At 42.7% G+C, this 14683-nt stretch overlaps 1 protein-coding gene across 3 annotated transcripts in view; it reads right to left on the bottom strand.

The window, feature by feature from the left end:
- The window catches only part of USP25 (ubiquitin specific peptidase 25), a 165141-nt gene that overhangs the window by 89484 nt on the left and 60974 nt on the right, over positions 1–14683 (bottom strand). For all 3 annotated transcript variants that reach the window (XM_073617060.1, XM_073617061.1, XM_073617062.1), the window contains exons 4-5: positions 10551–10674; positions 6442–6604 (exon numbers count right to left, since the gene is read on the bottom strand). In XM_073617060.1, the coding sequence (XP_073473161.1) occupies positions 6442–6604; positions 10551–10674 (287 nt within the window). The remainder of the gene's footprint in view (positions 1–6441; positions 6605–10550; positions 10675–14683) is intronic.

Below are 14683 nucleotides of genomic sequence, written 5' to 3'. Positions count from 1 at the left end.
AAAAATAGCCCAATGGGAAATGTACAAAGCTTGCTTGTTGCCATAAAGGAAACCATAGAAGATAATGTTGCAACGATGCTGACATACCACAGATAACAGCAGAAAACTGGAACTTCAGATCTCTATGGCAGTAAGCAGGATCAGAACACTAACAGGGCAAAATGCGGTCTTCATAAGCCTGCACAGGAATGACTCCTTTGAGCACACAAAGATGTGATGGGTTGGAAAATCACTGCAAAGAGCAGCAACACTCATCTGCCAATCAGACTTCAGTTTATGAAAGCTGGATTGCTGAAGAATTCTGACTGGTTGCCATCAAAGTCTCACATTTTAGGCTAGGGTTCTCAACCAATGTTCCACCGTACCCTAGGGTACCTTCAGAGCACAAATGTCAAACACAAGGTTTGCAGGCCAAATCTGACCTCGCTAGGCCTTGTCACGTGGCCATCCACCCAGTTCTGCATCCGGATCATGGGGGAACGCTATTCTTCCACTTCCAGCTCTCACCCCCCAGCTGGAGACAGCTTTACTTTCAGTGCCTTCCGGATGTAACAGATCCTCATTAATGTACACGCAGCACCCCATATTGACAGAAAAACACAGAATTGTTGACATATTTGCAGATTTATTAAAAAAGAAAAACTGGAATATCACATGGTCCTAAGTATTCAGACCCTTTGCTCAGTATTTAGTAGAAGCACCCTTTTGATCTAATACAGCCATGAGTCTTTTTGGGAAAGATGCAACAAGTTTGTCACACCTGGATTTGGGGATCCTCTGCCATTCCTCCTTGCAGATCCTCTCCATTTCTGTCAGGTTGGATAGTAAACATTGGTGGACAGCCATTTTTAGGTCTCTCCAGAGATGCTCAATTGGGTTTAAGTCAGGGCTCTGGCTGGGCCATTCAAGAACAGTCACGGAGTTGTTGTGAAGCCACTCCTCCATTATTTTAGCTGTGTGCTTAGGGTCATTGTCTTGTTGGAAGGTAAACCTTCAGCCCAGTCTGAGATCCTGAGCACTCTGGAGAAGGTTTTCATCCAGGATATCCCTGTACTTGGCCGCATTCATTTTTCCCTTGATTGCAACCAGTTGTCCTGTCCCTGCAGCTGAAAAACACCCCCACAGCATGATGCCGTCACCACCATGCTTCACTGTTGGGACCGTATTGGACAGGTGATGAGCAGTGCCTGGTTTTCTCCACACATACGGCTTAGAATTAATGCCAAAAAGTTCTATCTTGGTCTCATCAGACCAGAGAATCTTATTTCTCACCATCTGGAGTCCTTCAAGTGTTTTTTAGTAAACTCCATGCAGGCTTTCATGTGTCTTGCACTGAGGAGAGGCTTCCGTCGGGCCACTCTGCCATAAAGCTCCGACTGGTGGAGGGCTGCAGTGATGCATTTCTACAACTTTCTCCCATCTCCCGACTGCATCTCTGGAGCTCAGCCACAGTGATCTTTGGGTTCTTCTTTACCTCTCTCACCAAGGCTCTTCTCCCCCGATTGCTCAGTTTGGTTGGACGGCCAGCTCTAAGAAGGGTTCTGGTCGTCCCAAACGTCTTCCATTTAAGGATTATGGAGGCCACTGTGCTCTTAGGAACCTTAAGTGCAGCAGAAATTTTTTTGTAACCTTGGCCAGATCTGTGCCTTGCCACAATTCTGTCTCTGAGCTCTTCAAGCAGTTCCTTTGATCTCATGATTCTCATTTGCTCTGACATGCACTGTGAGCTTTAAGGTCTTATATAGATAGGTGTGTGGCTTTCCAAATCAAGTCCAATCAGTATAATCAAACACAGCTGGACTCAAATATAGGTGTAGAGCCATCTCAAGGATGATCAAAAGAAATGGACAGCACCTGAGTTAAATATGTGAGTGTCAAAGCAAAGGGTCTGAATACTTAGGACTATGTGATATTTCAGTTTTACTTTTTTTAATAAATCTGCAAAAATGTCAACAATTATGTGTTTTTCTGTCAATATGGGGTGCTGTGTGTTCATTATTGAGGAAAAAAATGAACTTAAATGATTTGAGCAAATGGCTGCAATATAACAAAGAGTGAAAAATTTAGGGAGGTCCGAATACTTTCCGCCCCCACTGTGTGTGTGTGTGTGTATATATATATATATATCTAGATATATATATATATATATATATATCTAGATATATATATATATATATATATATATATATATATATATATATATCTAGATATATATATATATATATATATATATATATATATATATAGCCACTGATTACTGTGTAAATGTCACTGGCAGGGAAGGGGTTAACACTAGGGGGCGATCAAGGGGTTAAATGTGTTCCCTGTGAGTGTTTCTAATGGTGTGTGTGTGTGTGGCTTGGGCCTACTGGGACATGACAGGGATCACTGTTCCCGACCACTGGGAACAGTTGATCCCTTTCATGACTCATGTAACCAAGGCATTTCCCCGTTCTGCCTGTGTACAAGACAATCGCAGGCCGCCAGAGGACAGCGAGTCCTCTCGACCCGCAGGCACGCTCCCGCAGCGTGAGCAAACCGCCATATACCTACGGCGATTGGCGCAGGAGAACCATTGTTCCAGACGGTTTTTAAGTGGTTAAATAACAGATAGTTTACAATCATATTTTCAATATCGATGCCAAAATTTACCGATTTCTGCCAGGGTATACAAACTTTGGAGCACAACTGTAGACAATAAGTGTACTTGTAAAAGACTTTTGGAAGATTAAAGAGTTTAATCATTTAAACCTGTAAACATGGTAAAATATGTCTTACCACAAAAAAGCCAGTTTACAGGATGCCACTGGCGGCAGCATCCTGTAAAAGTTTGGATACCATATTTCACCTTCATTCCCTTCAGCTTGTCTACACCTATTATGCAGTTGGAGTACAGCGAGGCATGGTCTGTGGATAAGTGGTCGGTAGGGTGCAGTCAGAGAGCGTAGATACATTTACACTTGGATTAAAACTAATTCAACTAAAAAAAAAAAAAAAAACCCAACAAAAAAAAAAAATACACTACAAGATAGGGGGTAGAGAGCCGGCTCGGGAGCAAGCGGTTTGCTATGGGGGCACTCAGCAAGGGGGAGGGGCACTCAGCAAGGGGGAGGGGCCCAGAGCACCAGCGGGGGACCCAAGAAGAGGATCGGGGCTGCTCTGTGCAAAACCACTGCACAGAGCAGGTAATTATAACATGTTTGTTTTTTTTATATAAAATGTTTTCTTTTACAAATCACTTTAAGTTGTTGCTCTCAGAAGTTCATTAAATGACAGCTTGGGTAGGGACCACTGATTTTCATGCAGTAATGAACTCTCACTTACACGGATGCTAGTATAGAACAGGGTTTCTCAACCTTTTTTCCATCAAGGCACCCTTAAAAATTCTACACAATCTCGCAGCACACCATTCTAAAATTTTAAAAACTAAACTAATAGTTTTACATAATGCAGCAACATCCACATGGCAATCCAGGCTGTACAAAAAAAACTATTATGTAAAGAAAATAATCCAAACACACACATTTCTTAAATGGTGATAAAATGGCTGCGGAACCATTATTGGTATATAAGCAAACTTTATTAATCTTTATTTTTATTAAATTAATCAATAAATAAACTAACTTTAAAATATCTATCAATATCTTTCTCAGTCATAGAACTCGAGCGAGTACCATAAATAAAGAAACATTCAGCAAAAGTCCCCCCCCCCCTGCTCCAATGGTGACAAACCACATAACAGGTGCTGCGACAGGGTGGGAGGCTCGCCAAGCTGCTACGGGGTCAACTGTGACCGGAGCCTAGATGTGGGGGTCTTATATAGCCCCCAAACACATGAATAGCTCCAGAAAATACATGTTTTTCCCGCCTGGAATCCACATGCCTGTCAGGTTCATAATTTAAAAGAGACAGTAACCAAAAAAATTTTTTTTTTTTGTTTTCCCTTTTTCTTTTGACCGCCACAGTCCCATGCTGTGGGCACTAATACCCACTTCTCTCATTCGTAGGACACCCAACATTAAAGGTAATTTATTCTTCCAAAGCAAATACACCTTTGCACATTGGCACTGATTAGTATTCCGATGTTTCTCTTCTCCCTCACTAAGCTAATGTGACCCCAGTGTTGATGGAGAGGGGTAGTGGAGGATTCTGTGCAGGTACCAGACGTCCTCCTTATCAACCAATGATGTCATCGGTTGTTAGGACACTGGTGGCTAGAAAAGTTCAAATGGTTCACAATGAAAACCTGTGGCTTTATATAACTGATAGGTAGAATTGATCCACCTGGTGGCTTGTATACAATTTTTGGGTAATTTCTAGGCATTTTGCTAAGGCACCCTGGTTGAAAAAGATGGCTATAGAACAAGGGCACTGAAATGGAACCGTAACACTTCTACTCTTTGTTGGTTGACGTCTTCAAAAGCAGCTGCTACCTGAACATAATCAATTACTGCTTTATTTAGAAAGAAAAAACAGATTTCAACAAGTAAATAAGTGCCCGGCACTGCAGTTTTAAAGTGCACGAGACTCAAGCATGTAGCTTGTGACCACGCTAGATATGCATACACAATACAGTTTAGTAAACATGAAATGAGCTGGCTCAGATACTTTCAGCCTTTGAGAGCATTCGGTTACAAGCATTGCTGAATGCTATGAGATCACTCTTACTGAATTACTATGAGCACACTGAGCTTCATTTATAAAAGCATCTAAACAAAGGAAAAAATTCATGCTCACCCTTTTGTTTTCTAATTAATCATATCATGAGATTGTTGCTCCAGGCTTTGAGTTTATTGGTTATAGATGTTCGGCCTGCAAGAGTGGTCATTAAAGTGTTACTAAACCCAGGAGCCTGCATTCACTATATCTGGTCTCCCACAGTACACAGAACATGGAAATGCAATTATTTTAGTAAATAAAAACTGCTAAATTCCTTTTCTCAGTATATAGCAGTCTTGTGATTTCTATTAGTGTCTGGTTAAAGCTTGTAGGAGGAGTTTTCATTCTCCCACGATTATCCTTTGACAATGCAGGACCCCTGACCCTCTCTGTCTGGACAGTGCGGATTGGCCCTGAGCTGATCACATGCACTCTCCCAAGAAAAAAAAAAACTCTCTAGCAATACACACCAAACTGAGCATGTGCAGCCTGTCCCTTAGGTCTGTAAATATCACAAAATATATTGGAGTCAGTGGAAGAAGGGGATGATCAGAGGAGCCCAGATCGGACAGCTTTTTTTTATACAATGCAGAGGATTAACCCATTAGGTTCCACAGGGAGTATAACAAGCAGGCTTTACTGCAAATACAGACTGATTTTACTGTTGTGGGTTTAGTAACACTTTAAGTGAAAAGCTAGTGATAGGCTTTCTTTTTAGGCAGCCTAGCATGTACTGCACACAGTGAAACACCTTGTATTAAATAAGGATTTTTATAACATTCAAAATTTCAGTTTAGTTTAAAAAAAATAAAAATTATTTCTCTGGATCCATTTATTAAAGCATCTTTTCATGTAGTGCAAAACGCCCCTCACCGACCTATATATTGCTTACCTTCAGGCTCATCCATTGGGGCTGATTTGCTAAAACTGAAAAGTGCAAAATCTGCTGTAGATCTGCACAAAAACCAATTAGCTTCCAGTTTTTTTTTTTGTCAAAGCTTAATTGAACAAGCTGAAGTTAGAAGCTGCTCCCATGTAGAGATGCACCGAAATTTCAGTTACCAAAACATATCAGCTGAAAATGGTGTTATCGGCATTTTGCTGATAAGAGAAAAAGGTGCAGATAATGGCACCAAAAAGGCATGCGATTTTACCACCATTTTACTGTGTTTATGGTGCGTTTTTCATAGGTCATGTGATTCAAAAACCACATCAAAATCGTAACATGGGTACATTATTGATGCGTTGTTGCTGCATTTTCAATGCATTTCAACAGAGGTGTGTTTTTGGTGCATTTTCTTTTTAACTGACCAAAAATGCAGCAAGTAGGATTGCTAACACCACAACAGAAGTGTGACGGACCAGTGTGAAGACATTTGTTCTATATTCCTCCATTTTAGGTCAGTCTAACCTCAGAGCTAAACATCTCTCCATCGTACCAATCAGAGCTACCGCCTCCCCTCTCCTGCTATCTCATGCAATTTGAAAGGGGTGGCCCATAGAAGGGAGGTGAAGATGGAAATAACTTTTCCAGGAGAGATGAGAGAGAACAGGAAGGCTAATGTTAAACCAAAGTAAGTGGAAGGCTTGTGCATATCATAGGGCAGAGAGACTATATTGGCTGTCAACTAAATCTATGGAAAGAAGGAGCTTTGAAAACAACCATTTTTAGCTATGTATACTAGAACATCTTATAACTGCTTCACACCAATTCCCAAATAAGAAACAGAAGTGACAGGTCCTCTTTAAAGCCACATTTTATAATATGATTATTTCTCTCACCTGGATGACAGCACTGAACCAACAAGTATTTCCCACATTTTTTAATCCCACCGGGCAGTTGTCTTGTCGTTTCCGGTCATAAGGATTGGGCGAGTCACTCCAAACCTCGGTGTGGGTGCGTTTTAGACTGGCCTTATTCTCAGCTATACTGGCTTCCAACACTCTAAAGCAAGATGGAAAATACAGGTCATCACACTTCTAAGATAGGTTTTAACAAGAAACAGTCTGTCCAACGCAGATCCTGGATAGCATCATAATGAGCCCTAAAATTTGTATTCCTTAACACTAAAAAAGATACACTTAACAGCTTAACTATACAAAAATACTGAACATTTTTAATACATCATCCACCCGTGTTATATTGCCCAGGGATGATTAATTTCTAAAACAATGCAGCCACTAAATAAATAAATGAAAAAATAGAGCTGCTGTCCAAATTTCTACATTTGTTTTTTTACTGCTGGTCACTATCTTCTCTGGTTTTCTTTCTGGGTAGGAGGAGCAGCATATAGAGGAACCAACCTGTCCATTTCTTTCCTGCCGCCGCTGAATGCTCACTTCTCCTCCTCATCCTCCTGCAGGCATTCAGCAGCGGCAGGAAAAAAAAAATGGGTTGTATTGGTTCCGCTATATTGAGTGAAAGCATGAGTTGGACACCTGTGTGAGCAGTCTGAACTGAGCTCAAGGTCGAGCCTACAGTTGCTGAGCTGGTAAAACTTCCTCCTTGGGACCCCTGGTATGGTGGCAGTGCGTCTTCAACTTGTTTTGTGCCATTGAACCAGAGTTATGGATTATTTTTTGTCTTGCCGAAATTTAGAACACAGCTTTAAAAATGCTTGAAAATCAGAACACTGTCAAATATTTCATCATTAAAAGGGATCTCTGATGACACCAAGCTGCAGTTTCCAATTTTCCTTCTGGTCCTCCTTATGTATCTTCTGAACCCATTAAAAATCGATAAACAACATTAAAAGCACGAACCAGAGCTGCCAAGAGTTGCTACACAGTGGCAAATACTGTGACCGCGCAATACCCCTGTAGGGGTGAGGCTATTCGGTGAGTGTATGCACATTAGGAGCACGATTAAGAAGCACCATCACTGAGCAAGCACTTGAACAAGAAGATCCGTTTTTAACAATATTGTCTTTCTAGAAGGACTAATCCTTTCTGAGCACAAAATTATTTTGGCATATAAGAAGACCTTTAAAAGCAATATTGTTTTTTTCAACATGCACTGGTTTTTTGTTTTTGAGCACAAGTCACTTTGTCAATTTGCTAATTAGCACACTTTTTCTTCCACTAAGCACTTTCTTGCATATCCACTTTTAACAGATTCACTTATGTATTGTAGGTTATATTGGTCATATTTTTATATATAACCCCATTACAAAATTGAATATTAGCATAAATTAAATGTTCGGTAGATATACACAGGGATAATTTACATATGGAATACTATAAACACAATGAATTAGTTCCTTTTGTTTACTGAAACCACATGGCTAAATAGCCACCAGAGGTTGTAACACACTACAGACATATTCACCATTCACTGTCAATTAGTTTTTATTAAAGTGGTTTTATTATCAATTATCCACTCTACCAGAACAGCGCCACACCTACATCTGTTTTTCTCTCGGTTTCGCTTAATGCCGGCCCGCCTACCCATTGACACTTTCTTCAGGGCCCATGCTGCAGGGGGACCATGCAGGCACCTCCATCTATGCAAAAAGGGCTGCCCATAGGGAGCTACAAGGCTGCCTTTGGTTGCTCCCCCAGGTGCAGTGCAGCTTTTGTGTCCGTCGTCGTGGTCTCCTGTGGCTGCCAGATTTGATGGTCTCTCTCCCAGTTGCCAGCTTCTCCACAGACTGACCAAGCTGGTGGGTGGGGCCGGGTGTGGCCATCTTCACTTACATGCACAGGTGGCTGCTCTTGCGGAAAATGGTAGAGGACTGGGAGGAGGATCATAGATGGCGACCCCGGGAGTCTTCACCTTTAGCTATATGGTGAAGGACTCTTGCAGCAATTCCCTCCATCTGCAATGCTTCAGCTCCCTACTGTGGTTGGTACACTTCATGCTGCTTACTGCTCCCCCCCTGTATATTGCTCCCACACCCACTGTATACTGCCCACTGCGCCCCCCCCCCCCACACACACTGTATACTGCTCATTGCTCAGCCCCCCCTGTATAATTAATCACTGCTAGAGCTTCACCTATTGCTGCTAGCTACCAGGGTCGCAAAGGTCACACTTACGACCCCTGCTTTCTACCACCATGGGGGGCCCCGTTACAGAACATGTAAAAGGGCTCCACATCAGGACCCTAATGAAGGACCCCACAATGGGATTAAAAGGTCATGGGATTAGCTGGAAGGGCCACGGAACCAGAGGTCAAGGGAGACCTTCATGGTTTCTTGCACCAGGGCTCTGAAGGTTCTATTTACACCTCTGTTCCTAACCATCTTCTTACTGCTGCTCCTAGGCTCCTGTCCTCTCTCCTGGTCCCCCTGTGCTGTCTCAAGGCCCCCGTGTGCGCTCTCCCCGCAGCGCTGCCGTGTTTCCTCCTCTCCTGCCGGCTGCTGTGGGGGATCTGTCAAGATGGAGAGTAGGGAAGGGGCCTTTAAATATATCATTTACCAGCCCCTTCCTTTCTTTGAATGGACAGTCTGTGATTGGTACCGATCACGGACTCTGTTTACTATACTTCAGTTTATGAATGAAAAAAGAAAAAAAAAAAAAATTGTAAAAAAAAAATGTTAAAAAATAAGATGGTAAAAAATTAATATTTATATAATAATAATAATAATAATAATAATAATAATACGGACACCAGTGGCAGAACTACCAGGGTCACAAAAGTCGCACTTGCAACCGTGCCACAGTGTTTCGTCACCGGTCTCCAAGGACAGGGCTTGGGGCTGCTCAGTCTAAAATGCCTGGGCAATTTTATGTCCCAATATGGGCCTGCCCACAGGCAATGCAAATACAGACTCTCTGAAAACTATGAAATGTTATTTAGACCACAGAATTGCATTGCTCTCCAACTTAGATATATTTGTAGATGCATTTCAGCCATGTCTATGGCCACTATATGGCAGGTAGAGTGGAAGAGTTGACTCAGTTTTTTTTTTTTTTGTTAAAGCAACACAAGTTTACTAAACCCACCAGTTAATTAATTGCTATAAATTGTAATTGGATATCTCATTACCAGGCCCTGCCTGCTATGTATGAATGCTGGCTCAATTTGATTAGCAAAGCTCCCACCTTCTACTCACTTCTACTGGCCCACTGATATGATGAGCTACCTCTATAGTATAGGAATGTGCATGATATAGTGGCAAGCTTTGACATAATCAGAAGGTATCTCAGAATCTGTATATCAGAAGGGTCAGGAATTTAAGCATACCAGTGGGCAAGGCCATGGATGGGGGGGGTACCACTGGCCCTCCAGTATGGGGCCCGTGCAAGCAAGGAGAATTGGATGTGGGCAGGGAGGGTAATTGGTGCAGCGGGGTCTTCTTCACCTCTCCCTACCACGGCTTTCAGCTGCTGCAGAAAGCCATACAGAGGATTGGTTTCAGTAATTCTCCTCACCCCCGCCACACTCATCACCTTCCTCGCGCACTATAGGTGCCCCCCTATGTCCCCCCCCACCTCTGCAGTGCTGCCAGCTGCCCCCTCTCTTAACGACCGGCAGCTGCAAGCACACAGTAGGACCCTTGAGGATGAATAGTGGGGGAAGGGTCTGGTAAATACTTCCTATCCTGAATAAATAGGACTAATCGATACCAATCCCTCGCTGTGTTCATTCATAACTGAAGCATAGAAAACTGTTTATCTGGGTGGGGGCCCTGTCGGGTTGGCTGTAGGGGTTGCTGTATTTTCTAATGGCAGCAATGCCAGTGGAAAATGCAGGTTGCCAGTTTCTGAAAAGCTCCGGATTCATGATAATCCAGGCACAAGCTACTAGACCACTAGTAGCAGACATTATTAGAGCTGGGGATCAGGGATTGGTTGGGATGAACAAGGACAGAATCCTGCAGGCACTGGTAATTTTATCAGAAGGGACTGGAGAAAACAGATAACATAACAAACCGCCATTACCATACCTGCTGATGGCTTGTTCTTCATCAGTAATGCCCGTTTCTCTGAACGTTCTATTTGACTCCTCCAGGCTTAATGCTATTGCCCTCTGAAGGTCATCTTTATCATCACCAGTGAGATCGATCACATCTAGCAAGAAAAAAAAAAAAGGCCCACTTAGTTCCAGACACCTTTCAAGGTGACAGTAAATGCACTTAATGGTTTCAAAATTTTCCGAATGAACAAAACTTCTACTTTACACTGCATTTATCTCAGCCATGATCTTTCATGCATTAATAAGATGGAGAGATTGCGAACACAGGTCCACTTTTTTTTGTGTTTCAGTTTGCTTGCTCTGACAATAAAACAATCCAGCGAGGAACCATACCTCAGGCAACATCTTTTTTTGTTTTACAAGAACAGGAAATCAGCTGTTCATGAGCTTCTTTACATGGGAATGTGTTTTCAATGATCAAAACTGAGCTTAAAAGGAAAATTCAAACATTTTCTATGCAGACAATTACAGTTACTAGAAATGCAGATCTGTGCCTGCAGAGTAGAGAGTAGTGAAATAAACTGCTGATAACCTGCACTGCATCAGTAACTGAAACGTTAAGCTGGCCACACATGTGGCAATCTAAAAGCTCTTCAGCAGCTTCCAAATGAAATAACATTTGCATGTATCAAAACGCGCCTCGTCCGTCTATGGCCCATGTTTTCATCATTTTCTGATTTTGGGTGCCTTAACGATCACAAATAAAATTCATTTGTTTAGTTCCCACAAACTGAAACCATGGCATACACAGACTTCCCACTGACTTCTATGGATTAGTGTAGATGGCAGTTCAGAGGCTGCATTTGACGGTTTTGTATTGAAGCGGTTGTATACCTGCAAATGAAAAAAACAAAAAAAAACCTGTAAGGCAAAAGGCATAATGAGCTAGTACCACATACTAGCTCATTATTAAATACTTACCTTAGAATGAAGCGTCGGCATCACATCCCGGTCACCACCAAGGGAGCTAACATTTTCCCTTTGGCATTTCTTCCTGGTTCGCAACTCCGGCGCTGAGTGGCCAGAGCCGCAATGATGTCACTTCCGCTCATGCGTGCGGGATTCCTCTGTTCCAGCACGATACGCCGGACCTTCACTGCACATGTGCCGCTGATGTCAGCGGTTGCATGGAAGGTGAATATCTCCTAAACCACGTATGTTTAGGAGATATTCGTTTTACCTACAGGTAAGGTTTGTTATAGGCTTACCTGTAGGTAAAAATGTAAAAAAGGGGATTGTAAAGTCTTGTTTTTTTTCCCCCCGTAAAAAGAACATATTATACTTACCTGCTCTGTGCAGTGGTTTTGCAGAGAGCAGCCTGGATCCTCCTCTTCTCAGGTCCCTCTTCAGTGATCATGGCCCCTCCCTCTTGTTTAGAGCCCCCACAGCAAGCAGCTTGCTATGGGGGCACCCGAGCTGAGTCCGCCCCAGCCCCTCTCCCCTGATTGGCTAGCTGAATTTGACTGACAGCAGCGGCAGCCAATGGTGCTGCTGCTTTGTCTCCGCTAATCAGGAGGGAGAATCTCGGACGGCTGAGACACTCATGATCATTGCTGGACAGAGAGGGACCTCAGGTAAGTATTAGGGGGGCTGCTGCACAAAGGCAGCTTTTTGTCTTAATGCATAGACTGCATTAAGATAAAAAACCTACTGCCTTTACAACCCCTTGCAACCTCTTCAGATACATCTTGAGGTTCATTTTAAATTCAGGCAACACAGGACAAACAAAGCCTTTTTTCAAACAAAACGCAAAAATCTTTTTTCATTCCAACGCTTGCATTTGACCATGTTCGCATGGATATTTGACAAGAATGTCAGTCTACATGAGTCACTAGCATGTTGCTATTTGAACAGCTGGTTTGGATCCAAGATAGTGCAGGACTGAACTGATCCTGCAGCAAGGTGTATGGGCTGCTTATACCATCATCTACCTATTTCAGTCATTCATTTGTACGTTTTCACTATCACCTGGTACATGCGATGAGTAAAATGAACAAAAATAAACGCATTTGGAGTGATCTTTCAATAACCTATTTGCAAGTATAAAGTTTTTGAGAGCCGATCATGACAGTGCATGCGAAAATATCCAAAAAGGACAAGCACGAAAATGTATCTCGTAAGATAACAGAACGAATGATATTCACTCAGAATAGTATTCGTCCATGAAAAGTTGATTGACCAAGACCGTGCATGTTCGGGAAGCAAGAGAACAACCTGGAAGGGAAAAATGGTAATGAAAATGTTCCTAAACACAAAAAACATTGTTTTCAGGATAGAAATGCACTAGATTACCAAAAGTATTTGGACGCCTGCCATTACACGCACATGAACTTTAACGGCATCCCAGTCTTAGTCCGTAGGGTTCAATATTGAGTTGGTGATGACTGCGAGCCAGGCCTTCTAGTCCAACATCAGTGCCTGACCTCACAAATGTGCTTCTGGAAGAATGGTCAAACATTCCCATAGACACACTCCTAAACCTTGTGGACAGCCTTCCCAGAAGAGTTGAAGCTGTTATAGCTGCAAAGGGTGGACCAACTCAATATTGAGCCCTATGGACTAAGACTGGGATGCCATTAAATTTCATATGCGTGTAAAGGCAGGCGTCCCAATACTTTTGGCAATAAAGTGTATGTTTACCTGCATTAATAGTAGGGTAATCTTTTTGCTACACAATTTTGGTTATAATCTGCAGATCTTCTTATAAAGATATATGTAAATATTTTTTATTATAATGTTGACAGCCGTGCGTACTGTAATACATTCTAAAGCAGGCATGTCCAAAGTGTGGCCCGCATTCAGGTTTATTGTGGCCCCCCTGGTAATTTGGATATATCTATCCCATATATACTATATTTACCAGCGCTGCCTCTGTGGGGACAAGGAGGGGGCAGGACGAGCGCCGTCAGATTACAGAGGAGACAATCTCCTGTTTACTCGGAGGCCTCTGTAATAGGAAGTCCCTTCTCCTGGGCTGCCATTCTGTCGATCATAGAAGGCAGGACTTTGTATTAAAGAGGCCACTGTGTAAACAGGAGATTCTCCTATATGTAATCTGTCGGCGCTCGTCCTGCCCCCCTCTCTATCACCTCTGAGGCTACAGATGGGCATTGATCAGGCTGCACTCATGGCAATGGTAAGGCTGCATTGATGGGCACCGGCCCTTATTTTTCTTCATAGTTCTTTATATAAAATTTAAGTTTTTTCCTGAAATTTCCCTCTTAAAGTGAAGGTGCATGTTATACGCCAATAAATACGGTATATACAAATAATACGCCTGAGCTCATCCCTAGTCCTGAGCGGCGCTCTGGGATTCGTTGGGGCCACAAAAGATATCTATCTAAATAACACGCCAAGCTCATCTCTTCACCACACACAGCGACAAAGGCAAGAAAATTCTTGTTGGGCAGTGTATTAGTGCTCGGACGAACACACTTAGACCGAATTTGAATAGTTCAAAGAATGTCAGGCAAAATTGTCGGTCCTCACACATGTTCACTTCATCAAATCTGGCCCTCTTTGAAAAAAGTTTGGACACCCCTGTTCTAGCGTATTAAAAGGAAATACTTTGTGTTATCCAACAGACTAAAGCATAGTGGAAGGGAGATGATGGTATTTTTATTTTAATTCATACACATCCCAACACCCTAAAGAAATGTGTCCACCTGTGATGTGTCCCAGAAGATTGCAGGGAGGGAGGGGAAGAGGAGGAGTCGCCTAGGTGGCGCGGGCGGAAGTGGGAGCTGGGTACCTATTAAAACAAGGTCCCCACTCCCCCCCCCCCCAAAAAAAAAAATGACATGTCAAATGATGTGGCAGGGGGTTAGGATTCCTTAAATAGGAAGTTCCACGTTTGGGTGGCACTCCACTTTAAAGTGTTACTAAACCCAGGGCCCTGCATTCACATCTGGTCTCCCACAGTACACAAAACATGGAAATGCAATTAAACAAACTGCTAAATACCTTTTCTCATCAGCAGTATATAGCAGTCTTATGACTTCTACCAATGTCTGGTTAAAGCTTCTAGGGGTTTTCATTCTACTCTGACTGTCCTATGAGGCTGCAGGACCCCTGACCCTCTGTCTGGACAGTGCCGATTGGCCC

This window comes from Aquarana catesbeiana, linkage group LG02 (genome assembly GCF_042186555.1).
Source record: "Aquarana catesbeiana isolate 2022-GZ linkage group LG02, ASM4218655v1, whole genome shotgun sequence".
Classification (NCBI taxonomy): domain Eukaryota; kingdom Metazoa; phylum Chordata; class Amphibia; order Anura; family Ranidae; genus Aquarana; species Aquarana catesbeiana.
Note: the sequence above shows the minus strand (reverse complement) of the source record. Positions and strands in the feature narration are given on the sequence as shown.